The sequence below is a fragment of the Pyrus communis genome, chromosome 5 (assembly GCF_963583255.1).
Source record: "Pyrus communis chromosome 5, drPyrComm1.1, whole genome shotgun sequence".
Lineage (NCBI taxonomy): Eukaryota > Viridiplantae > Streptophyta > Magnoliopsida > Rosales > Rosaceae > Pyrus > Pyrus communis.
In genome coordinates this window covers 925,519-951,570 of record NC_084807.1, presented here as the reverse complement: position 1 = coordinate 951,570, position 26,052 = coordinate 925,519, and the positions used below count along the sequence as shown (strand labels likewise).

The 26,052-nt window shown below is 38.6% G+C and overlaps 1 protein-coding gene, 1 long non-coding RNA gene and 1 pseudogene across 3 annotated transcripts; 1 reads left to right on the top strand and 2 right to left on the bottom strand.

Moving 5' to 3' along the window:
- Window positions 1-23,935, bottom strand: part of LOC137733498 (peptidyl-prolyl cis-trans isomerase FKBP42-like) — a 37,463-nt pseudogene extending 13,528 nt beyond the window's left edge.
- LOC137733942 (uncharacterized) lies at window positions 9,682-10,962 on the top strand. Its single transcript, XR_011068556.1, has 3 exons — window positions 9,682-10,007; window positions 10,130-10,207; window positions 10,635-10,962. It is a non-coding gene; the product is annotated as an uncharacterized lncRNA (long non-coding RNA).
- On the bottom strand, window positions 14,199-18,245 carry LOC137733925 (disease resistance protein RGA2-like). 2 transcript variants are annotated; one of them, XR_011068549.1, is made up of 4 exons: window positions 17,759-18,245; window positions 14,632-17,455; window positions 14,473-14,521; window positions 14,199-14,385 (listed from the first exon to the last, which is right to left on the bottom strand). XR_011068549.1 is itself a non-coding variant. In XM_068473140.1 (4 exons), exons 1-2 carry the CDS (start codon window positions 18,062-18,064, stop codon window positions 14,633-14,635), a joined length of 3,129 nt encoding a protein of 1,042 aa, XP_068329241.1. In that variant the 5' UTR covers window positions 18,065-18,245; the 3' UTR covers window positions 14,199-14,385; window positions 14,473-14,501; window position 14,632. The 2 variants fall into 2 exon arrangements, 1 of the variants encoding a protein (XP_068329241.1); XM_068473140.1 differs by having other exon boundaries at window positions 14,473-14,501.
- Window positions 23,936-26,052: the final 2,117 nt, after the last annotated feature.

The following is a 26,052-nucleotide window of genomic DNA, read 5'->3' as shown; positions in this document are numbered from 1 at the left end:
TAAATTAAATGAACAAATTGCTATTAAAATAGAATGTAAATATGAAATTGATGAAATGGAATGATGAGAAACTAGTTAGAGGGTTCCTTATCCACACATGAACATATACATATAATTTGATTCCCAGTTATGACTTCAACAAACGATGAATGACAATGCTCCAAGTTAATTAGGTACGCTTAAATTAACCTTCAGATTTCCCTAGATTCATTGGATTGAATGGGATACGCATTACAACCAAATTATTCCTAATCAAAGTCCCTAACATGGAATACGCATGATAGAGACATTCAACAAAGATCATTAAGTTCAACGGAAATCATAAACATCGACTATGCATTCATAACTATGGAATACGCATGTTAATCCAGCCTAGGGTTTACTAAACACAATCGTGACTAGCGATTTTTACTACTCATGAATATAAGTTCATAACGATTAGGTGAAATTCCCTTATATCCTAGCATCAAGTTTAGGCATGCAAATTAAGTGTCGACCCTCAACCCACATACATAAACAAGTTCTTAATCAAAACAGAAAAGTAACCCACATCTAAAGTTCATGAATTCATAACTGGAGTAAATCAAATCATAACCAACATATGTCCATGGCTTCAAATTCGCCTCTAACTAAAAAGAAATTAGTTTCACATGTCTAACATAATTGAACAACAAGTTAAATTAAACATGAAAACATAAACAAGTTAATAAACTAGACAGAATGTAAATATGAAATTGAAATAGAATGAATGGAATTGAAATGAATGAATGCTAGCTAAGGGGTTCATCTTCACATATGTTACACTTGCATAATAAAATGATTTCCAATTGCATTTCAATAAACCATGAATTCTCAACACCCCGGGTTAATTAGGTCCGCTTAAATTAACCGTCAAGTTCTCCTTAAGTTAATGAATTGGATGGGTTAGCGCAACGCAATCCACAACATTCTCCAAAAGTCCTTTACGTGAACAGCACAATAAAGATACAATCAAAGATCATTAAGCATCATGAAAATTATAAGTATTGACGAGGCATTCGTTACTATGGAATACGCATGAAACTTATGCCAAGAATTCGTTTAACGCGATTGTTTATAAGCAACCTCCACTACTTGTGAATATAAGTTCATAACGATTAGGTGAAACTCACTTATATTCTAGCGTCATATTCATGCATGAAAATTAAGTGTGCACTCTCAATAAACATACATAAATAAGTTATCAATCAAACAGTTAAACGAATTGAATCCACAACTTATGAAACGCAATTAGAAGTATTCAAATCAAAATGCAAACATAAACATATATTTGAATCACCCCCTAACCAAGGGGGGTTTAGTTCCTCATGGTACAAAACAAAGAGAATCAAAGAAACACCTAAACATTCCAACAACTCAAACTTGAATTGTATGAACGTTTAGGCCCTCTTATCTTCCATTCCTCATTCGTACAAAACAAAGAGTATTGAAATTAAACCTTGAAATCAAAGAAACACCTAAACATTCCAACAACTCAAACTTGAATTGTATGAACGTTTAGGCACTCTTCTCTTCCTCTTCGTTGTAGCACAAGGTCTAGGGATAGTTTGATGGTGTGAATGGTTTGGGGAGTGGTGGAAATGGAAGGATGGTATTATGGAAATGGATGAGGAGTGGTGTTTGGATTATAAGGGAGACTCACGGCATGGAATGGGGAAGTGTTTGTGTTGTGGTATGAGAATGGAGAGATGGAATTGTGTATGATAAATGAATGGGAATGCAAGGGTTTTTATAGGAGGAATGGAGGTGTATATGGCTGTTTGTTTAGGATGCATGTGTCTAGTTAATGATGGAAAAACAGCAAGGAAAGCATGTGAAAATGGAATTGCATGTGAAAGCCACGGCAAGGATGTTTTCTTGCTGGAAATGCATGTGAATGCATGGCTTTTGCTTTGTTTGGGAATGATTGAATGCATGTGAATATGATGGAATTCAGATGGGAACTCACGGCAATGAGAGGTTGTGCATGTGGATTGCTTGATTGAATGAGTAATGCACGGGTTGGCTGATTAGAACTAAGGTGAATGGTGTGTTGGATGTGCATGTGAATTAAAGCTAGGTTGAATTAATTAAAGGGATTGCATGTTTGAATGATTAAAGGGACATGTGGGGTGACTTGTGTAGCTAGGTTATGATGAGTGGGAAGGCTGAAATGTGTATGGAATGCACGGCAAAGTGTTTGTAATTTCTGCAATGGTTGCAATGATGAAATGGATGGGAATGCATGTGGCTTAAAGGTTAGTGAATGCATGTGCAATGAGTGGTGTTGTTGGTGTGTGAAAGTGGCTGAATTGGTGGTGCATGTGAATGATTTGTGGTGCAATGATGAAGAGAAGTTGCTGAAAATCTAAGGAGAAGGCACGGCAAAGAAGGATTTCAGGATGCATGTGTGTGTGAATGGTGGTTTTGCATGGCTTTGATGGGTTGTTTGATTGGGCTAGAGGTTTTGCATGGCTTTGATGGATTGTTTGATTGGGCTAGGCCCTTTGTTTTATGTCCAAAATGCATACAAGGCCTTCAAATTCGTCCAACACTTTGGCTCCAAGCATAAGCTTTCCATTCTAAGCCCAATCTTGCTCCAAAATGCTCCGACATGCACCTTTTTGCCTCCTTAGCCATATTAACCTAGAAACACACGAAAATGGCATAAAGGACTAAAATAACTAAAGAAACACAACGTAAATGCACGAGAACAAGCCATTTAAGTCGCATGAATATGCTCCTATCACTACCTAATTCTACAACCCGCACTGGATTATAGAATTCTAGTGAATTTGCTTTGTGTGCTTACTCTCTGGAAATTTCGTACGGAAGAAAAGAATATCTCACTTGGATACTGTGATTGCAAATATATAGGCTGTTTCACACTCTTTCAAATATCTGTTCAGTGTATTTGAAAGTATACAACTCTTTCTAATAGTTGTGTCTTTTAATCAAAACGTTTTTAATTAATAAATTAATTAAAAACTTAATCAGAAAATTTAAATTAATGAATCTGATTATATTCAAGCAAATATATAGGTTGTTTCACACCCTTTCAAATACCTGTTCAGTGTATTTGAAAGTATACAACTCTTTCTAATAGTTGTGTCTTTTAATCAAAACGTTTTTAATTAATAAATTAATTAAAAACTTAATCCGAAAATTAAAATTAATGAATATGATTAATTTTAAATTCCAAGGCCCCAAGGTCCAAGGCCCTTGTCTTGATTAATTAATATTAATTGTATTTAGGCTATATTATATTCAAGCATAATCCACACAACCATAAGGTTCAAGCCTTCAATTCATTTCCAAATGGTCCAAGTTCTAATTACTAAGGAGAAGGAATAAGCCTATATAAAGGCTAGTGAAAAAATATTGTTTCCCAATGTGGGACAAGAGGGTCTCAAAACTCCTACACCCAATCCTTATTGTCCAACTTAAACCTAACGCGTTCAAAATCTTCATGTGCTGACAGATTTCCCCATGCAGTATGTCAAAAAGCGATATATGAACAGAAATTGTTGTGTGTTGTACATATCCAAAAAATTGCAGAGCACTAAAAACTGCTAGAATCAGTTGGGTATTGGTGGACTGAATGAATCCGAAAGACTTACGGATGCCACTGTCCTGTAAATCCTTGGAAGAAAGTAAAAGTCCATTTTGTTGTTCATGGTGAGCAAGCTCCATTAGCTCCACTGTTGCAACAAATATCTGTTTTGAGTTCAAAACGTGCTGAACAACAAAAGTATTACCCAAAGAAAAATGCAATTGTAGCCAATCCAACTGCTGGAAGTATTCCAGGTGCCACTTGAGTGATTTCCCACTTCGGTGCTTTCTCAATCATCCTTACAAAAGTATCCACATAACACAAACTTGCTCATCCAAAAGTGCCAGTCAACAAGAAGGTCTGAACATTTTGAGTCAGGAAAGAATTATTGAGGAACCCCCAATCAGGAAAATGAAGTGATATATGTAGAAAAAGGTATGTAGGCTAAAAATTATATTTGTTATTGATACATGAATGTGGAAAAATGGAAGAGAATGCAAATGGAAGAGAATGCTTATGGAAGAGAATGCAAATGGAAGAGAATGCTTATGGAAGAGAATGCAAATGGAAGAGAATGCTTATTTTTTCATTATCTTTCTCTACAAGATTACAAGGATATATATACATGATACAAATGTGTAGGTAGGACAAGGTAGCCGTCCTAGTGTGTAGGTAGGACAAGGTAGCCGTCCTAGTGTGTAGGTAGGACAAGGTAGTCGTCCTAGTGTGTAGGTAGGATAAGGTAGGACGGCTGTAGGACGGCTAGTGTGTAGGTAGGACAAGGTAGGACGGCTGTAGGACGGCTTGACGGCTGTAGGACGGCTTATTCTTCCAATAATAATATTATATACAATTACACAAGGACTCCAACCATATTCCTTATTTGTCTAACACTCCCCCTCAAGTTGGAGAGTGGATGTCAAGAACTCCCAACTTGCGTAACATACCCGAAAACTTTTCTTTCCCAAGAGGTTTGGTAAACAAGTCTGCCAACTGTTGTGTCGTACCCACATGCTTGGTCTCTATTGTGCCATCTACAATCTTATCTCGTATAAAGTGACAATTCATCTCAATGTGACGAGTTCGTTCATGAAAAACAGGATTGGCAGCTATATGTAACGCTGCTTGATTATCACAAAATAAAATGGAAGGACCATCCAAAGGAATGTTCAAATCCTTCAACAAAAAACGAAGCCAAACTATCTCGCAACAAGCACCTGCCATGGCCCTATATTCCGCCTCTGCTGAAGAGAGCGAAACGGTTTTCTGTCGTTTCGTCCGCCAAGAAATCAAAGAACCGCCCAAGAATACACAATACCCAGTAGTCGAACGGCGAGTGATAGGGCAACCTGCCCAATCAGAATCACAAAACGCAGTTAACTTGGTCTGGTTGTCAGAACGAAATAATAAACCTTGACCTGGAGTAGCCTTCAAATAACGAACAATACGAAGCGCATCATCCATATGAGATATCCTTGGCTCGTGCATAAAACGGCTTAGAACATGCACAGAATAGGTGATATCCGGCCGAGTGATAGTGAGATATATTAACCGACCTACTAATCGTCGATACTTTTCAGGATCCTTGAGAAGTTCTCCTTTATCAGATAATTTTGTGTCATCCATAGGAAAAGCAATGGGTCGTGCTCCCAAAAAACCATAGTCCTTGAGAATCTCTAATGCATACTTGCGTTGAGAAATATAAATCCCTTGTTTGGAACGAGAAACCTCAATACCCAAAAAATATTTTAAATCACCAAGGTCTTTTATCCGAAAATGATCACGGAGAAAAGACTTCAGAGAATTAATGGCACTAGCATCATTGCCTGTAATCACAATATCATCCACATAAATGAGCAAAGCTGTGAAAGAAATACCAGACTTTTTAGTGAACAATGAATAGTCAGCTTTGGATTGTTGAAAACCGGCAGAAATGATGGCACTAGTGAATTTGGCAAACCATTGGCGAGAAGCCTGCTTAAGACCATAAAGTGACTTGTGAAGGCGACACACAAGATTCTCCCCCTGTCGCCGAAGACCAGGAGGAGGAGACATATAGATTTCTTCATGTAAGTCACCATGTAAGAAAGCATTATTAACATCAAGCTGATGAAGAGACCAAGACTGACTAGCAGCAAGAGCAAGAAGACAACGCACCGTAATCATCTTAGCAGTAGGAGAAAAAGTGTCATGATAATCAATACCTTCAGCCTGAGTGAAGCCTTTAGCAACCAAACGAGCTTTGTAGCGGTCAATAGAGCCGTCGGAATTGTGCTTGAGTTTGTACACCCACTTACAACCAATGGGAATTTTGCCAGGGGGCAAGGAAGTTAAAGTCCAAGTACCATTAGCATGTAAAGCTTGAAGCTCCTCAGTCATAGCACGTTGCCAATTGGGGTCAGTGGCAGCCTCGGCAAAGGAGGAAGGCTCCACAGTCCGACTTGTGTAGAACCGGGTTGCGAAGTCAAAGATGGGTGGGATGGCAGAATCACCTGCGAGCAAACGTAGTCTTTTAAATAGGATGGAGGTTTATGGGCACGGGAAGAGGTGCGGGGAAGGGGAGGATTAGTAGGTAGCCGGGGGGGGGGGGGGGGGGTAGGGATGTCCGTGGGTAAAAGGGTGAAAGGTAAGGAAGTAGCCGGGGGGGGGGGGGGGGGGGAAGGAGGGGATGCCGAGAGGGCAGGGGCATGGGGAGGAACGGGTAATGGGGCAGCAAGGGAATCTGTGGGAGGCGTGGAAGGGGAGGAAGGTAGAGGAGGGTGAGGCGTCGGGGCAGGAAGGGGTGGGTTATATGTAAAGTCCAGAGGGGGTGGGATGGGTAGGGTAGGCGAAGAGGATGGGATAGGAGGGTGAGAAACGGCATAAGGGAAAGTACTTTCGTGAAAGATGACGTCTCGACTAGTGAAAATGCGGTGATTGTCGAGATCGTAAAGGGTATAGGCCTTTTGTCCATGAGGATAACCGAGAAAAATGCAACGATGAGCCCGAGGGGAAAATTTGGTGGTGGGAGTGACAGATGTGGCATATGCCAGACAACCAAAGACGCGGAAGTGGTCATAAGATGGGGTTTTCGAAAAGAGAACCTCAAATGGGGATTTATGATGGAGAAGACGGGTAGGGAGACGATTGATGAGATAAGTAGCGGTAAGAACACATTCCCCCCAAAACTTGATAGGAAGATGGGATTGAAAACGAAGGGCGCGAGCGGTTTCAAGAAGATGACGATGTTTTCTTTCAACAACGCCATTTTGTTGGGGGGTATAAACACAAGAAGTTTGTAAAAGCACCCCATGATTAGAGAAAAAACTACGAAGAGATAAAAATTCACCACCATTGTCAGTACGAATGCATTGGATGGTAGTGCGGAATTGGGTAGTGACATAAGCAAAAAAAATCCTTAATTAATTGTTGAGTGTCGGATTTATGTTTCATGAGGAAGACCCACGTAAAGCGAGAAAAATCATCCACAATGGTTAAGAAATAATTAGCACCAGAAAGAGAAGATTGACGATTCGGGCCCCAAATATCACAATGAATTAAAGCAAAAGGGAAAGTTGATGAAATTGAACTCAAAAGAAAAGGTTGACGAGTTTGTTTTGCCAACGGACAAACATCACAAATATGACTAGAATCAAAAGTGCAATTAAGAGAGCTAGATGCTAAAGCTTGCAAACGAGTGGAGGAGGGGTGACCAAGAAGCCTATGCCAGAGGGAGGAGGGGATGGTAATGATGTTGCAGAGAGGTTGACGGGTGGGGAGAGAAGAGGTAAGGGCCACAAGGTAATACAGATCGCCACGTCGCTTACCCACACCAATCATCGCATTCGAAACCAAGTCCTTGGGCAAAATCAGTAGTGAGCACGGCATTAGCCTGAGGAGGGGTGGTGGTGTCACATAGAGCAGCTAGAACACGGGAGTGCTGCTCGGCAGAGAGGTCAGGCATGGCAAGCTGCAAGTCATGCAAAGTGGGTTGGGTCCCGTGCACTTGGTGGGTTGCTGGAGTAGAAGAGGAGGCGGGGGCCTGGGTGCCTTGCACGTGATGGGCCTGGGTGAAATTATGGGGCCGGGAAGCAGAAAACCGTGGCTGCCGGGGAGGACTGGAAGGTGCATGGCTGCGGGAAGAACTGGAAGCAGTGGCACGGCGCGGTGGTCGCCACGGTTGGCCATGGAGGGGATGGCCAACGGGATAGCCATGAAGTTTATGGCAGGTGTCTCGGGTATGACAATCAAAATTGCAGTAGGTGCAGTGGAGGGAAGGACGAGCAGAGGAGGGACGGGACGGGCCACGAACAGCCATGGGAACGGCAGAGAAAGCTGCCGAAAAAAATTAGGGCTAGGGTTATAAACCTGCTCTGTATACCATGTAGAAAAAGGTATGTAGGCTAAAAATTATATTTGTTATTGATACATGAATGTGGAAAAATGGAAGAGAATGCTTATGGAAGAGAATGCAAATGGAAGAGAATGCTTATTTTTTCATTATCTTTCTCTACAAGATTACAAGGATATATATACATGATACAAATGTGTAGGTAGGACAAGGTAGCCGTCCTAGTGTGTAGGTAGGACAAGGTAGGACGGCTGTAGAGGACAAGGTAGCCGTCCTAGTATGTAGGTAGGATAAGGTAGGACGGCTGTAGGACGGCTAGTGTGTAGGTAGGACAAGGTAGGACGGCTGTAAGACGGCTTGACGGCTGTAGGACGGCTTATTCTTCCAATAATAATATTATATACAATTACACAAGGACTCCAACCATATTCCTTATTTGTCTAACAATATAAGGCAGAGTAAACCTTCTTGTCCATAAGTAAACACATCCCTGGTGCAACATTCCTCAATTTTCTACAAGCAGAAAGTCAGGAACCGATTTAGGAATCTCCATTCAATGGTGCGGATCAAGTAAATGGTTAGGCCTATATTTCTAGCCAATTTCTCTCTGCTGCATTTTGTCAAACACATCTTGGGGCAAATATGTTTTTTCTACTCCCAGAGGAATTAAACACACAATCATTTCCAAGGCCACATGATGCCTTAATTCTTAAGATATTCTAATTTGACCTTAACTAGGATTTCCTTTATGGAGACAAGTAATATCTTTGTTAGGCCTAAGCTTGTCCTACCGGCCTACGCTCCATGGACTTTGGACATTCCGATTATCCTTTCCACGTGTCATAGACCAAAAAAATCATAGTCTCACATCACTCTCGAGACTTAAATGAGTGAACCTTCAGGTCATCTCTAATGGAAATGGTTATAAGGCCATAGGTCAAAATTTTAGCATGAAATGCCACAAAACCCAACTCCAATGGAGAGTTGGGCCAAAAAAAATTGAGACCCACCAGACCTAATGATAGCCAAAAGACTATCAGGCTAGGTATGTTGGGTCTGCCGAGCAGCCCAATTTTGGAACCCAGAATCAACGCCTTTCTGGGTTTCTTGACAGCTAAGTGGACGCATGCACCTCAAAAACCCACGAGGAAAATCATGCTTTTCTGTTTAGACAAAAACATGGCCTGATTTGGCCATATTTTACTTAATTTGAATACATGATTTGGAAAACACGCATATGTGGGTATTTTAATTGAAAAAGATTCGGAACCCTTAGAAATACATTATGTTTGTAGATTGTAAATCAGGACCCATTTTTAAAACATGAATTTTTACTAGCTTGACTCATTTTAATTCAATTTCTCACATTCTATCTATCTAAAAAATTATGTCCTGATAACTTTATTTTCACATGATATAAGTAGTAAATAAATTTAAAGAGTAAAATTAAAACCAATAAATTAGTAATGAGCTATATTTAATCATTTCAATTGAAGATGATATATGAATATGACATAATTCTGATCATTAAAAAAATAATTTCTTTATAATTCTAGACGGAACCATACGTAACCTTTTTAGTCGGAGATAGCATTAAGCTCACAATTCAGTCTTGCTTTTTCTTTCTTTTTCTTTTTTTTTTCTTTTTTTTTTTTTTTTATAGAAGAACATTCATAGTCTTGTTTCTTAGCAAGTTCAATACATGAATTTCCTCATTTATCATACAATTCAAGAACTTAAGATGTTTCGACCAAAAAAAAAACAAGAAAAAAAAGCCTTAAGACGTAACTCTCTTGCAATAGCACTGTCTTGAGGTGCAAATTTGATCGCCTTTAGAAAGTCTTCCCGCGCAGCATCTGTCTAGGCCCCTGTTTGGTTTCGGAGAAAATCACAAGCTCAAATTTACTCGCACATTTTCTCAATTTTTGTGTTGGAATTGATAGGTTGCGGTGAAGGAGGTTATCGAGAAGGTTCTGGCTGGGCTGATACGGCCTCATTGCGTTATGGCTAATATTGGAAGTGGGTTTGGATTGTATGACATCTCCAAGTTTGTTTGTGTTCTTGCTCATATAAACCCCTTAATCTTAATTATTATATCTGAGCACGGTGAGTTTTTTGTATGATTTTTTTTTTTTTTTTTTTTTTTTTTGGCGGGTTTGTGGGTTTTAGAGATTTTTCGGTGAATGCATTGATTTTTGTATGATTTTTGATAGTGGGTTTTGATGCAGAACCTATTCGGTGATCAATCTGAAGAGGAAGAGGAAGAGGGCGATTCCGAGCACGAGCCCAATCCACAGCCCAATTCTGTATGATCCTCTAATTTCAAGTTTCCTTTCTATTCTGATTCCAAAAGCATGTTTGTGAATGATTAGGGTTTCAATTTTTGCTTTAATCTTAGCCGAAGCAACATATAGGTTGTGGTGTTGTCATTGCGGTGGATGATTTGGATGAAAGTATGTATCTTGGGAGTTTTTTGCTTGCAGTTGTTTAGGCCTTATGAGATACTTATGAGTAGTCAATTTTAGTGGGATTGTTGTTTCAATCTGGATAATGAATGATGTCGTTTCCTATTCGGTCCGTCCTTTGATGTTGTAGCAGATTTGGAATTTTGTGAACTGTTCTTTATTAAGAATGAAGTGCCACAAATTGAAGGCGAATAAAAAAAATTGTACATCTTCTGATTAGAAATATAGAATTGGTTATTTTCTTGACTGTTTGGTTCTGATGTGCCAGGCCTGCGGGAGCGGCGAGAGAACTTTCCACCATTGGAAAACTGGTGGGTGCATTCCAGCAAGTCGTATTCCTCTTTTCTCTTTTGATCCACTTGCTCGGGAGGGCATATTCCGGGTTACGGCTAGGAAGTTTGCCCATTCGACTGCAAAAAGAGGGAGAAGAAGCTTCATAGTGGCATTCCTCCGACGAGCTACCGAACTCCTAACCAAATAATAAAGCCGATCTCGAGAAGGCTAGGTTTGGAACCCTCTAGGAACTGAATCGCTAGAAAGATCTCTTCTTTCGTTTAAACCTAGTGGGCCCTAAACCTAAGCTTTGATCGCTGCGCTCCCCCCTTATTGTTAGTCCTCTTACCATACACCACTTCGAATGGTTACTTCCCCCTTACTTAACATAGGCTGATTCACATCGTTTTTATAGGCAAACTCTGTAGTTGGAAGAACTCTGATTGGAAATATAGAATTGGTTATTTTCTTGACTGTTTGGTTCTGATGTGCTTTACCTATATTTTTTGTTGTTTTCTCTGTGTTAACTCTGCTTTTACTCCTTTAAGCGGTGGTTGTTCTCATTTTCTCTCCTTTTCATATCTGTCTTGCCATTGACTGGGAATATGTTTTCACGAGAGGAGGGTATTGAACTGTCAAAAAAGCTTTCACTTCCTTTGGGTAGAACCCTTGACCGGTATGCCATATTTGCATTCTCAAATGGAGCTACTAAGCTAAAAGCAGCTTTCCAAAATGAAATTCATGGTATTTTTCTTATTATTAATTACAAGATTTGGGTAATAAAATTCATGGTATCCTTCGTATTATTAATTACTTGGAATTTGAACACAAAATGAATTCATTTGATAGAAAATCATTGGCAACAGAAATTACCTGATGAATTTGCCATGCAGCTACGACATTCTAGCAACATTTCATGAATTTGAGAAGCAAGCTGTGCAAGTTCAGTTGCATTCTGTTTACTTAATTTTCTGTGTTTTTTCTTTTGCAGTTTGGATTTAGGAGCTAAAACATTTTTCTTTTGCAATATTTGTAGGTGGATGATGCTATCTGGGCTGTTGAAGGTGCCACATTGAAAGCTGAGATGAGTGGAAAGAAGCTAATGCACTCACGGAACAACTTAAGCTCAAGCCTCAACTTCAGACATTTCAAGTGTGGCTTTGCGAGGATGAGGAGGATAATGAAGTGGTTAAGCTGCCCCTACTTATTTAGTAACAAAGGCAGCTGCCCCTACTTATTTAGTAACAGAGGCATAAACAAAGGCAGCTGCCCTTACTTATTTAGTAACAGAGGATGAGGAGGATAATGAAGTGGTTAAGCTGGATACGGTGCATATGAGTATGAGTCAGAATTTTAAGAATAAAGTAAAAGCGTCGCTGTGACACCGACCGATATGGTGGATTCAGCAGAAGATGGTCGGTGGAATGCCAGAGAATCCAGAGAAGTGGCACCGGGTGATGCAGAACCTATTTGGTGATCAATCTGAAAAGCAAGAGGAAGAGGTCGATTCCGAGCACGAGTCCAATCCCCATCCCAATTCTGTATGATCCTCTAATTTCAAGTTTCCTTTCTATTCATATTCCAAAAGCATGTTTGGGAGTGATTAGGGTTTCAAATTTTGCTTTAATCTTAGCTGAAGGAAGATATAGGTTGTGGTTTTGTTAATGGCGGTGGATGATTTGGATGAAAGTATGTATATTGGGGATTTTTTTGCTTGCAGTTGTTTAGGCCTGGACTGAAGAAGCTTTGTGGAATGAGATTCTTATGAGTAGTCAATTTTAGTGGGATTGTTGTTTCAATTTGGATAACGAATGATGCATTTTCCTATTCGGTCTGTCCCTTGATGTAGCAAATCTGGAATTTTGTGAATTGTTCATTATTGAGAATGAAGTGCCACAAATTGAAGACGGATAAAATAAAAAAAAATTACACATCTTCTGATTAGAAATATAGAATTGGTTTTAAATTATTTTCTCGATTGTTTGGTTATGATGTGCTTTACCGATAAATCAAGGGTTTGCAAGATATTTTTTGTGCTTTTACTCCTTTCAATGGTGGGTGTTATCATTTCCTCTCTTTTTTCATATCTGTCTTGCCATTAACTGGAGATGTGGGTGATCCTGCTACCCTGTCCGCCGCAGTATAGGGCTGTAACAAGATTATCTATTGTGCTACTGCACTCTCTACTATTAGCGGAGACCTCTACAGGGTTGATCAAAGAGGGGTCTAAAATCTTACCAAAGCATTTCAGGTGTGATCCTTATTGCCATATACTTGAAATACTCCTTTTTGACATTTAGTAATCTGTTTCAGTTTTGATGTCTTTTAAGTTCATGGGTTGGTTCAATGTTGGATTTGAATTTTATTGCTTATGTGAAGCTTTTGACTGTTTGCATTGTAGGACTATAAGAAGAAAATGGCTTAATTGCAAGGAGGAAAGAGTAGCAAGAGCAAACTTACAATTGTAAAGTACAAGACTCCGGAGTCAGTGGATGGATGGGAAGTTCGTCAGGGGACTTACTTTCAGGATGTGGTTGCTTCTAAGTATGATGGAGGAATGGATGCCAAGTTCGAATTCACTTTCACCGGAGATGCTGTTCTCTCCGGTAAGAGAAAGACTAAATTGGGGTTTTGAGGTTCTAAATGGAAACCAACTATTATTCCTTTTACTCTATTTCTTGCTGCATTGTAGGATAAGTTTTCGCCAGACGAGGGTACTAACCTAAAAGCAGCTTCCCAAAAACAAATTCATGGTATTTTTCTTATTATTCATTACAGATAGTATTTCTATGTTTTCCCTCTTTGTTTTAGAGATAATCAACTGTTTTAGTTCTTGGCAATACAAGCATCTTCAGCTTTTTAAAAATAAACTTATAACATATTATAAGTATGTACTGGTGTGGGTAAATAATGAACTTAGATGTGCGGGATAGAATACGGAAAAGAACACTACATATAAGTAAATTTTTTGAATAAAACTTAAGAAACCAATATATTTTGATTGCAGATTAAGAAAACTTAAGAGACCAGTTCAATTGGGTAGATGAATAAAAGGAAAGAAAAGAAAAATATTAGAAACCATTCGGTATGTTTGAAGAAATTGTTTTTACTTAGGGAGACCATTTGATTGCTAAGGAAATCGAGGAAAAGAAAACAAAGAAACTAACTAGGAGTTGTCTGAGTTTCCTTTTGACTAACAACAAATATTTTATTTGCTTTTGACTAAACAACAAATATTTTTGCTTTTGTAATGGCTGTCATGAATTTCCTTTTGACTAAACAAAACATAATTAGTTTATTTGCTTTACTGATTAGTTTTTTGTGATTAGTTTCGGGTTTTGGAGCAGATATTTGTGTCCCGAGCCATATCCAAAGTTGATTTTGGACTTTCTTCGATCTTAGAATATTTGGTTACTTTAGTGCATTGACAATTAATAGACATAATTTTTTTTTATTATCATTGTTTGTGTATAATTATGCAACTTGTATGTTATAACGTGACAAAGGTGATTTTGCTTCCAATACATCAACAAATATTAAAAAGAAATATTTAATGAGGGCTGGAACCTAGTCGAAGCTGGGGGGCTAGGCCCTCACGCCCATATTATATTATTTAAAGAAAAAACATACAATGAGGGGACATAGTACTTAAAACCCCAACGATCAAAAGTAAAATCATATACAACCATTTCAAGCAATCAACATGGCCCTTACATATTGAATCCAAAAGGTTGACGCCCCATTCACTGCATATAAGATTATATAATTGAAAAGAAGGAAATTAAAGAGAAATTTAAAAAAAAAATTGAATTTAGTGGGTAATGAATGCATACCAAAATCATTGATCCACATGGTATGCCATCTGGAAAGAAAAATAAAATGCTGGTGATGATGAATGAAGAATAAAAATAAGAGACGAGATCGGCATTTTAATAATTCGTAGCTTATACTGAATTAGGCAAGTGTAAATTTAAACAAGTTAGAAAACGCACCTTAAGATTCATCAATTTCAATGGATTGGATGTGAGCAATCTTAAACCAGTCCTCACCTGTTTCTTTTTTGTATCTTTCGCTTAACATGGGGCATTGCTGAATATCCAGTCTATTTAAACAGGGGAGTCCACGAATCCCTTCTGGCAGTGATGACAAATTAGAGCAATAAATAATTTGAAGATGCTGCAGGGACGTGAGATTGCTTATTTCTTCTGGCAGTGATGCCAAATCCTCAATTCCCTCTAGTCTGAGATGTGTTAATTTGGAGAGAGGAGGGGAAGAAGAAGAGGCAGAAACATCAACACCAACATCATGTGTAATATCAGATGCTCCTCTAACAAACAAGGAATCAACAACCTTCCAGCTGCTCCTCGTAAGTTCTATTCTCTCCACATTTGGATACAGAGGCAGTGAAGTTAGATTAGGACAATCCCTGATGATCAATGTAGAAAGACGAGGAAAAGAAGGCAACGACAGATTTTCCGTTGATGAAGAAGAAGAAGCACTGTTATGAGTGTGGGCCCTCCACCATCCCTTCAGAACAGGGCATTTAGATATGGAGAGCTTTTCCAGGGAGGGAAAGAATGAGATCCTCATCATCTCATCACTCATACTATTACTGCTCTCATTCTCTGATATGTACTCCAACTTCTCCAAATTCCAAAGCTTAAGAGACTTAAGGGAAGGCAAATGATCCAAGGGCGGAAGACGTTGGCATCTCTCACATCCACTCAACTGGAGATTAACAATATTTATGAGAGAAAAAAACCAACTCGCAAACCTCACACCACCATAATACCACACTATCAACTGCTTTAGATTAGAATGGGGTTGCAATACTTCCATTGACTTTATAATATCCTCCTCATCAACTGCGCTTACATCTTCTCCACGTTTCCAGCTTAAACCCAACGAACAAAGATGCTGTTTGTCCTTGAGAGGTCTACCAACATTTGATTCTGACACCACATGCCTCAACTTATCAATTTTTAAGTCTCCCCTTAATTCCTTAAGGGTCCCCAGCTCAGCAAGACCAGCACTACCGCCCCTCCCCAAACAATTGCTTTCGCTCAAAACAAATCTATTCAATGTACGAACACCATTCAATTCACCAATTCCACGTGGCATTCCACTCAATCCATAACAGCCTTCCAAGATGAGATGCCTTAAGTTGATCATTTTTTTAATGTCTCTAGGCAATTCCACAAGCCTATCACACCAACTGAGATCTAGTGTTTCCAAATTCGAAAGTCCAACTATCCAATCTGGAAGTCTCTCCATGGGATTCCCACTAAGATCAAGATATCTCAAATGTTTTATTTTTTTAAGACATTTAGGTATTTTTTTAATTCTCATTTCATTGAGACTCAACATACGCAATAACTTAAAATTTGAAACAATTGTAGTATAAAATGCATTACATGAGGAACTTTGGTGATCACTCCAACTTTGTTGCCGAAGAAAAAGAAAAGTTCGTATCTTGTTTGCTTTTAGCAAGGATGTTGGCACTTCCCATTTCGACAAATCACTATCAAAATTGAAAGATACATGACGAAGCTTTTCATGAAAATTCTTTCGGTTCAAATCAACTACAGCACTTCCAGCCCCCGACACTAAGATTGCGAGTTCATTCATGAGATCGTGCATTTTACAACTTTCTATTACACCAAACCCATTTGTTTTTTCTTCTTGAAAAAACGATCTGCACAACAGTTCCCTGTAATATTCAAACGCAACATCCTCCAAACAGTCGTTTTCATCGGATGACTTGATGAACCCTTGTGCCACCCAAAGTCTAATCAATCTTGGTACAGAGATATCATAATCAGGTGGGAACAAGCTACAATAAGCAAAACAATGCTTCAAATGTGTTGGGAGCACATCATAACTTAGTTTGAGTGTTGGTAAAATATCATCTTCTTTTTGACTTATTTTTGAAAGTTTCCTTTCTTTGAAATTAGACCATTCTATTTCATGATGTTTTTTGCGCAACATCCCACCTATCGTCCTTATAGCGAGTGGAACTCCCTGACATTTTCTTACAACCTCCATCCCAACTGCCTTAATTGTTGGATTCTTTGGTTCTTTTCCATCTTGGAAAGTCATTTTCTTAAATAAAGACCAACTTTGCACTTCATTCAAACCCCTTAAGTTGTACAGTTTAGTTGTGTGTGATGCCATCGCAACGGTTTCTATACGAGTGGTTATTAATATTCTACTACCTTCTCCACCACCTTTTAACAAGTCCATCACGCTAAGCCACTTCTGTGGTTCCTCATTCCACACATCATCCAACACAAGCAGGTATTTCTTCCCATTTACTTTTTTTCTAAGATCATTTTGCAGCTGATCCATATCAAGCTGGTCCACCTTATCACGCTCCTCTTTATCAAGCTCGTCAGCTTTTAGGATTTTCTTGGCCAATATATCCAACTCAAATATATTAGAGACACATATCCATATTTTCAACTCAAAATGCTTTTGAATCACCTCATCATTGAATATGAGTTGGGCAAGGGCACTTTTCCCCAATCCTCCAATTCCAACTATGGAAATGGTTGACACATTCTCAGTTGAGATGGGATCCAACAAAAGTTGGATAATTGCCATTTTATCTTCATCTCTCCCTATAATATTATCCTTAGGGACAAATGAGTGAGTGATCCTCTCTCTCAATATAAATCTTGTATCTTCACGATTATTGTTTAAGCCACTGGGTCTACGAGACTCAACCTCACTAAGCCTCTTGTTAATATCTTTTATCTTATGACTCATCTCTAACCCAAAAACAAGTTGATTTGAGCTAGAAAAGAATAGACGCACCTGTAAGAGTTTGAGTAGACACAATCATTATTTCAATAGAATTGTATTAATAAGTTATAGAGTTTTGTAACGGTAAGTTATATGAAACATTCAAAACAATAATGGAAAAGACTTATTGCAACTAATTATGAGTTATTGAGAGACCTATTGTACTCCTAATAGGTGAATATCAATGGGCTTACGTGACTATAAAAATGTTCTCCAAGATGGAACCTCTCGAATCCTCTCGTTAATATCTTTGATCTAATGACTCATCTTTTGCCAGAAAGCAAGTTGATTTGATCTAAAGAAAAAGAGGCATACCTTATTTGACAGCTTAGTATTGCCACGCAACACTTGTCTCCGCTGAACTTGAGTATTAAACTCATCCAGCACGTCATCGGCTTCATAAACTGCATCTTCTACGCTTTGGAGCCACAGTTTGACTTCATTGTTGTCGGCTTGCTTTTGCTCAGCGTCAAGAAGAACAGCTTGGAATCCGGCAACTGTCTCCCTGAGCTTGTTGAGCTCATCTGGGACACCCCAAATCGATCCAATCTGTTGGAAAGCACGGTTGCCAAGCCTTACAATGATCCGTTCTGCAATATTGAAGAGAACTCCTTCTGCCATTTCTTGTATTCAGGACAAGCAAAAACCCAGGTGAAGTGAATTAAAGTAGAAGATTGTAACTAAGAATATAGTTTTGCACGGTGAAAGATGGCTCCTCCTGCTAGTCTTGATATGCCCATCTCTCATCCAGCCACTCACACATCATTCAATGTATAAAATAAAAACAAAGACCTAATAATGGTCAATATGTTATAGCTGGCCTTAATAATGGAAAGTTGATTTTTAATGCCAGCTGGGTCCTTCACAAATTATAGCCGTTTGTTGCTTTCCTTGTGTTTTCCTCTACTTTTGTTCCCTAGTGGCTAGTAAAGCATTAGCCAGTGCCATAATGGTCAATACGGTTATGCGTAGTGAGAACATGGTCAATATGTTACAGCTGGCCTTAATAATTGAAAGTTGATTTTTAATGCCAGCTGGGTCCTTCACAAAGTATAGCCATTGGTTCCTGTCCTTTTCTTTTCCTCTACTTTTGTGCCCTAGTAGCTAGTAAAGTATTAGCTAGTGCTCTACTGAAGCTTGTGTTGTGTCTTTTATTTGATTTCCAACGCATGTTCTCTCTCCTACCACTCCCTCGGCCCACGCGCTATTATAACCCGCATCATTTGTACAACCACAGCTGGACGTTTCCACACCCACCACTTCCAAATGGAAGCAACCAGTCCAATTTTATTTGTATCTTCAGTCCAAATTTATACATCTGTGAAAATTAGATCTCCTTCAATTTCTAGTTTCAAAAAGGAGGGTTGAAAAAAAAACAAATAATAATAATGCAACTATTTTGCCAAGTATCTACATCTCATAAGACAAAAGATTGATTTGGTGTAAGTTTGAATATTGCTAAAACTATGTAACCGTTAGAAGATTACCAAGATCTTTCATACAGATACGACCCTCCAGAGGAGCCATCCCGAAGAGCCGAGAGATGGCATCCTCTTCAATCTTAATCCGCTTCTCTTTTCCTTTGTCCTTGGCTACTGGGGATTGACGTTCAAGTAGTGTCTTCCATTTTCTGAGTTGCATCTGATCTACCACCTTAGGCTTTTTTCTTTTTTATTTTTATTTTTTTGCTTGTAGTTTTGGTTGAGTCAATGGTTGTTAATATGATCAAACTTATATTATGTGGTTTAGTTAGTTCGTCTTGCCTAATTTTATCCAAATATAGAGCGCACTACTTGAAGATGAACTTAAAAATTATATCCATGACATGCGTTTGCATAATGAAATTTCTGTGTTGAAGGGAATTAGTAGTCTTGCACAAAAGTTGGTGGAGACAAACAGGGATAGGCAATATCCCTCTTGCTAATAAAATCAACAAAAATTTTACCTATTGTGACTGCTTCTGTTGAAAGAGCTTTTCCGGAGATGATTATTGTGAATAATCCACATCGTAATAGGACAAGTGATGAATGATTAAATGATAGTTTGATTGTATACATTGAGAATGATGTATTTGATGTTATTGATAATGTTATTGTGATACAATGTTTTCAAAATATGATAACACATCGTGGGTAATCGTAAATGAAAGCATGATCGATTTTTTGGCCCCATCATTGTAAATTCCTGACCCTACCACTGCTAACAGTTTAGACCACTAAATTTGATGACTGTATCTTCGTTCCCAGCTAAAACTACTGGCATCTAAATGTTGGAACTTGTGAGGGACCATTATCCCACATCCCCCATAACCATGCACCAATCCCTCTACATAAGTGAGTTCCCTCACTTAATGTTTGAAAGGAATTGGTGTCGGTGAGCCTACAAACTTTTCACTGGTCCATACTAAGAGCATTTTCATTTTCCACGGCAATCCAAAATAGCAGGCCAAAGTGAATGAAGATTCAAACTTGTTGGGATGCAGTAATACTCCCAAATAAGCCTACAAACCCAACTTTCTAGTATCTAATGATGAATAGCACAACCGCTGAACACGTGAAATTAGAGGACTTTCTTGTGATAGCAGCATACTTACAATGCTGCATTGTCCAATGACTACTACACAACGCTTGAACTTTAAAAAGACGCTGCCATGTTAAGGTGGCATGGATTTTCAACAGCCAATGCCATGTCCCTGTACTTCCCAAACAACTGGAACAAGAAGTCGTCACCCATATATGCTATAGCCTAAGACAACCCACCAGAATCATGTCAGAAAGGAAATATTAAAATGCTCATCAGCCATAAATAAAAAATGTAAGAATTACAAGTGCGTAACCATTTCATACAGTTGCATTGCCTCCTCTAGTTTTTCCTCTTTAAATAAAGCATTTCCATCCATCTTTCTTCTATCTGCTGCTCCAATCCTTTCCTCCACAGTCATGTCACTACGAGCTTTCCTCTATGAAAGGCAGAACCCATAAATATACATGTTACTATATTACCGAGCAAACCCCTGGAAAAGAGATTCTGAAACTTCAATTGGTAACTACTTGGGAAGACATTTGAAGGCAAGTGGGCAACTTACTTCTTTGGTTTCGTCAAATCCAATAACCTCAACATCATATGATATATCTGTCAATGGTGGAACATTCTGAAAAGAAAAGCTCCCTTCTTTCCCATACCCCAACTCCCAGCCTACATGTAACTGAGCACGCTCTCCAGACTTCATGCTGGACACCGCAATAGCCAAGCCAGTCATTTCTTTTTTCTCTGTTGCAGTAACAAAAATATACTACTAATAACAAGTCCATTGCATTTATACCACTACATAATGCTTAAATGCTTATGGACCCAAATCATCTGGAATGACAAGTTATTACAGAGAATAAAAGCAATAAAGAAATCACAAACTAATTGTAGACTAAACAAGGAATATGCCAGAACTCGTTTGCATATACTCTGTATATATAAATATAAAAAGTAACAGACTACTCGGCAAGGCTAATACCTTTTCCTAAAATCATTTCAAGTAGTCGTTGTTTATTCCATGTGCCTTCAAACTTGTGTCCCGTGCTTTCAGTCCATGCCCTGTAGTGCACTATCACGCATATGCCAACCACTCAGTGATTGAAAGAACCAGAGTAAAAATTCACCGCAAGACCTTTCTACATGTATCTTCTTAGGCATCCCTTTTATAAATTTTAATGCATGCACAATTAATTCTCCTATACGAATAGTACATCCACATCTCTGTGAACGTTGATGTTGTGTTTGTTTGCAAGTCACAAGCTCATTCATGTCTTACTCCTATATTAACATATACATGCACACATAACAATTATTGGGTTTTGACCTAATGCACACAGCACAGCACTACCAAAAAGTAAACCACTTGACACTTACAGAAGCATTTTGAATACTTGGATGGTTTTGACCAGGACCTTCCTTAACGATTTGCTTTGTGACTTTCTCGTGAAGGATTTCCGCCTTGGAATCAACTTTTGGAGGGCCATTAGCATCTTAAGAAGGTTCTCCATGAACGAGGGTAGCATCTTCAGTTACTGTTTCATTTTCACCATCTCGACCTACAAACAAGATGAAAAGATGAGCAGTAGTCTATATTGCGACAGCCCTTTCCAAGGCTCACATGGATTGTACTACCCTCTAGGAATTATGGTGCCCCATAATATATGGGAACGACCCTATAGAAATTATAATTCACTCATGCACAGAGGGGAAAAACAATCTTCTTCTTTCCCCTGCACATTATACAGGGACTACATAGCTGCCATCCCCACTTATACTACATGAGTTTTGGAACACAGGATTTCTGAGTTACTCAACATAAAAAAGCATGGAGGAATGATGAATCGGTGTACTGGAAGCAGTAGTCGTAGTATCCAACTATTGCATTCCTTCTCGATACACATTATTTCCAAAATCTTATCAATTCGTAAATAAAAACAGTAAGTTTCCAGCTTGATAATGTCCTAATGATGAATTGTTCTTGAAGAAACTAAGTAGAAAGGGGTAAGAAAACATCTTCACGTGTTCATTCAGTCCAACTCGATCACTCGAAAACACACTTATGAGTTATTTGAAGCTAACAAGCTACTAAAAGTCGAAGATTTGACATATATTTGCTTTTACAGAAACCGAGTGGTGGCCTTTACTGCTCAGCCTGCTCCAGATCCCAGAACCATCCTCCATTACTTCTAACTTGTATAATCCAATGAGCCTTCTCAAAATTCTGCAAATACCCCAATCAAAGACTCAAAATTTAATGCAATTGCATTTGAATTCCAAACCAAAAATTAGGAAGGGTTTCGTTTTCCTTGGAATTTTCTCAGGAAACAAACAGAACACGGAAAATAGAAAAAGGAAAAAGCGGGACTTACTTGTATGATGAGATACAGACGAGAGAGACATCAACTTAATTAATTAATTATCTGTTGTGCCCAAAAGACCTTTGCCCACGCTCTTCCTGCACTGTCCTTGTGACACCTATCTTTTTACTTAACATAGAAGATTGGCTGTTTTGAACTGGGCCGATTTATTATCCTAAAACCACTTAATGTATAATTGTATATTTTTATAATTAAAATAGTATAATTTTTTTTAATTTTATTAAAAGATAATTTTTTTAAGAAGCTATTTCAAATCGTAAATTGTTTATGCTTCTAAATAGATGAAATAAATAAATGTTGTGAGTATTAAGGAGCATATTTATGATGACTGTTTATTCATTTGACACATTTCGACATAAATGGAGACATCATATGCCAAATGGGGGCAGCTGTCCCCACTCAACTTTTTTCGTCCTGAACAATGCTCCAACTAATGTGTATACTCAGAAATAAAGTCTCAGTAAAAACACTCAACTCAAAATACTCTCTTACGTTCTATGCTTTTCTTACCCTCTCACCCTTCTGATCATGTAATTTTTCCATTAGCTAATAATTTACAATTTTACTATTCCAACACCAGTTATCCAACATCATGTTGTTTGACAATAAGTTGTCCCCACTATAATAATATTCGATGTGTTATAAGGTAAGAAATCTTATCTAAAGTAGTTTGTGTGTGACGTAAAGTACTGTTAATTGTGATGTAGAAAAAATTCCTCAGTCTCTTATGTAAGGGACAAAAGAGAACGATGTCTTATCTCTAAATAGTTTTAGGGGAGGTTCAGGAAATTTCCTCCTAGGCCTATAAATATGTGTGCATTCTATGTAGAACACATACTTGAATGAAAATCAGTTATTTGTATAAACTTCTCTTGTTGAGTAAATATCCTTGTTTGAGTCATCCTTAACTTGTAACGATCCTAATTAGGGTAAACCCTTTAGTTTCTCTAGGTTCAAGCACAACACAAGCCTGAGCACCATTTGAGAACTCAACAAGGGATATTTGAGAGTGGGGTGTGAACCCATGTTCTCCCAACAACAAAAGTACCCAATTTCCTCATGCTCCAACTTCTTCATTTTTGAACCAAAGGAGAAAGCTAAGGCAGCAAGGATATTGCATATATCGACCTGATAAGGGTGAAGCTTGGATTTAGGGTGAAGAATTCCTACTCATGTGGCCAGCAGCTATGGTGGTAGACAAGTAGGATGTACTGCAGGGTTTATGTTGGTGTAGCTGCAGAACTTAAAACAGTGCACCTTGAAATGGTTCTCTTGGAACTTAAAACAGAGCGTTGACTTTATAGCTGTAGTTAAAGCATCTCCCAGATCCCATAGTCAAGGCACCAAAAAACTGTCGTCTTATTGCAGCAATTGGGATAGCTGCATCTTCTTCTGCCAGCATAGTTTCAAAGATAACTCCCCCATTAGCACCACCTTGGGCAATCTCAACTAGATAGGAATTTCCTTTCAAAGATGTTCTAACTGAAATCTTGATCGATTGAAGATGACAACAAACAACTAGACTTGAACCCAGATACTTATGCCTCGCTAATGCCCATATGATCATCATGTCTTCTTCTGTCATTGTGAAAACCCAGCACACAGCTATCAAGAAGACCTCCCATATAATAACAAGAAGGCCATATAATAACAAAATCCAACTCCAATGGAGACTTGGGCCTGCCGAGCAGCCCAATTGTGGAGCCCAGCACCAATGCCTTTCTGGTTTCTTGACAGCTGAGTGGACGCAAGCACCTCAAAAACCCACGAGAAAAAACTGCTTTTCTGTATAGACAAAAACATGGCCTGATTTGGCCATATTTTACTTAATCAGAACACATAATTTGCAAAAACACGCATATTGTAGGTATTTTAATTGAAAAAGATGTGGAGCCCTTAGAAATACATAATTTGCAAAAACACGCATATTGTAGGTATCTATACTATATATTAAGAGAACACACCTTGTCAACTTTTTGCCACTTTGTTTTCAATTTTGCCCTCACTTTTGAGACACACTCTTAACAAAAAGGAGAGCAAAATAGTAAATTTGCATCTTCTGACAAAATGACAATCATACCCCCATTTCCCTATTTTATCCTCACTTTTGATACACAATATTTACACAAAGAGGGCAAAATGGTAATTATGTAATATTAAAAAAAAAGATGCCCTTCTTAAGAGATCCTATCATCATTGTCTCATACTTTTTTTTTTAAATTTTCAAAACTAATCACACTCCTTAATAAAAAACAAAAAAGAAAATGAAATTGTTCACACACAAAATGTGTGCTTATACCCTAGTTTTAATTGAAAAAGATGCGGAGCCCTTAGAAATACATTATGTTTACATATTGTAAATTAGGACCCATTTAAAAAAACATGAATTTTTACTATCTTGACTCATTTTACTCCATTTTTTCACATTCTATCCACCTAAAAAATTACGTCTAAATAACCTAATTTTCACACGATATAAGTAGTAAATAAGTTTAAAGAGTAAATGACACACCCCGATCGAGATCAGGGCATGCTGGCCGTCACGTGGAAGTGACGTAACCATGTGCACAGTGCGGAAGCTAGTAAAATAATGGAAAATGTAATACGAATAAATAGAACTGGTTTTACATAAAGTAATAACAAATGCAAGAGTAAGTGTGACGCTAAGTTCAGAGCATAAAGTCTAAAGCAGTCCGGGAGAAAATGACACAACAAGGTACACCCGAAGGTGGTCCTACGCTGGTGATCGTCTGTCAGAAATGCCGGGAAAGTCCTCTGGGAAACCACCAAACCTGCTAGTCAACTAGAACCTGGAGGGGCGCAAAACAAAAGCGTGAGTGGGCAAAAACAAAGTTTTTCGAAAACCATTTAATAAATAGTTCTAACCCCTCGCCGTAAAACCTGTATATTTCCCAGAAAATAGATATATATATATATATATACACCAATCATGCTCAAGAATATGCCGTGCCAAAACCTTAGAATGAAATGCAAGTGCTCAGGTAAAATCATATCAATATCATATAACCTGTCAGCCGGAGTCACCTAACGTGACCTGTACGGCTGAATCTAGAGCTCAAGTCTCAATCTCAGTAACTAGACCTGGACACGAGTCGGAACCACCTAAAGTGGTCTGTACGACAGGCCTGGGTGTAATATATATACGCTCAAGTGCTACGATCACGTGAAGGCTGGGCGAATAATCGCGGGTCACCTACGAGTCGGAACCACCTAGAGTGGTCTGTACGACAGGGCTGTACACCTAACTTGGATCCAAGCTGAGCGTGTGGTGCGGGAGGTGAACATCACGTGAAGGACTGTGCCCAACTCTGGGCGGGAGCACTAACACCGGGGGTGCAGGTTATGAGCTCTCTATACATCTAAAACCACTACTGAACGTAAATATAAATCACCACTTACTTGGCACTTACCTGTGCGCCTGCATCACTAATACACACACATATATAAATGCAAGTAACCATGCATAATCAACGGTAATATACTCTATGGCATATGACAAATAAACAATTCAAATCATTTTCTGGGGAAAATATAAGTATATAGGTATATACGGAAAACCCAAAAGCCCACTCACTGGTATGTGGAAGGGTCGTAGCCCCCCTGCCTCGAGTGACCACGCTCGTCCTCGGGATAGGTATCACCTATATGCGAAACAACTACAAAAACGTTAATTTTAAAGCA

What these genes read in the sequence shown, in the direction of transcription:
- LOC137733925 (XM_068473140.1), bottom strand. Translation starts at nt 18,064, where the DNA reads ATGGCAGAAGGAGTTCTCTTCAATATTGCAGAACGGATCATTGTAAGG. An exon ending in ATACTAAGCTGTCAAATAAG is followed by an intron (nt 17,456 to 17,758) that starts GTATGCCTCTTT and finishes AAACTCTTACAG; the next exon opens with GTGCGTCTATTCTTTTCTAG.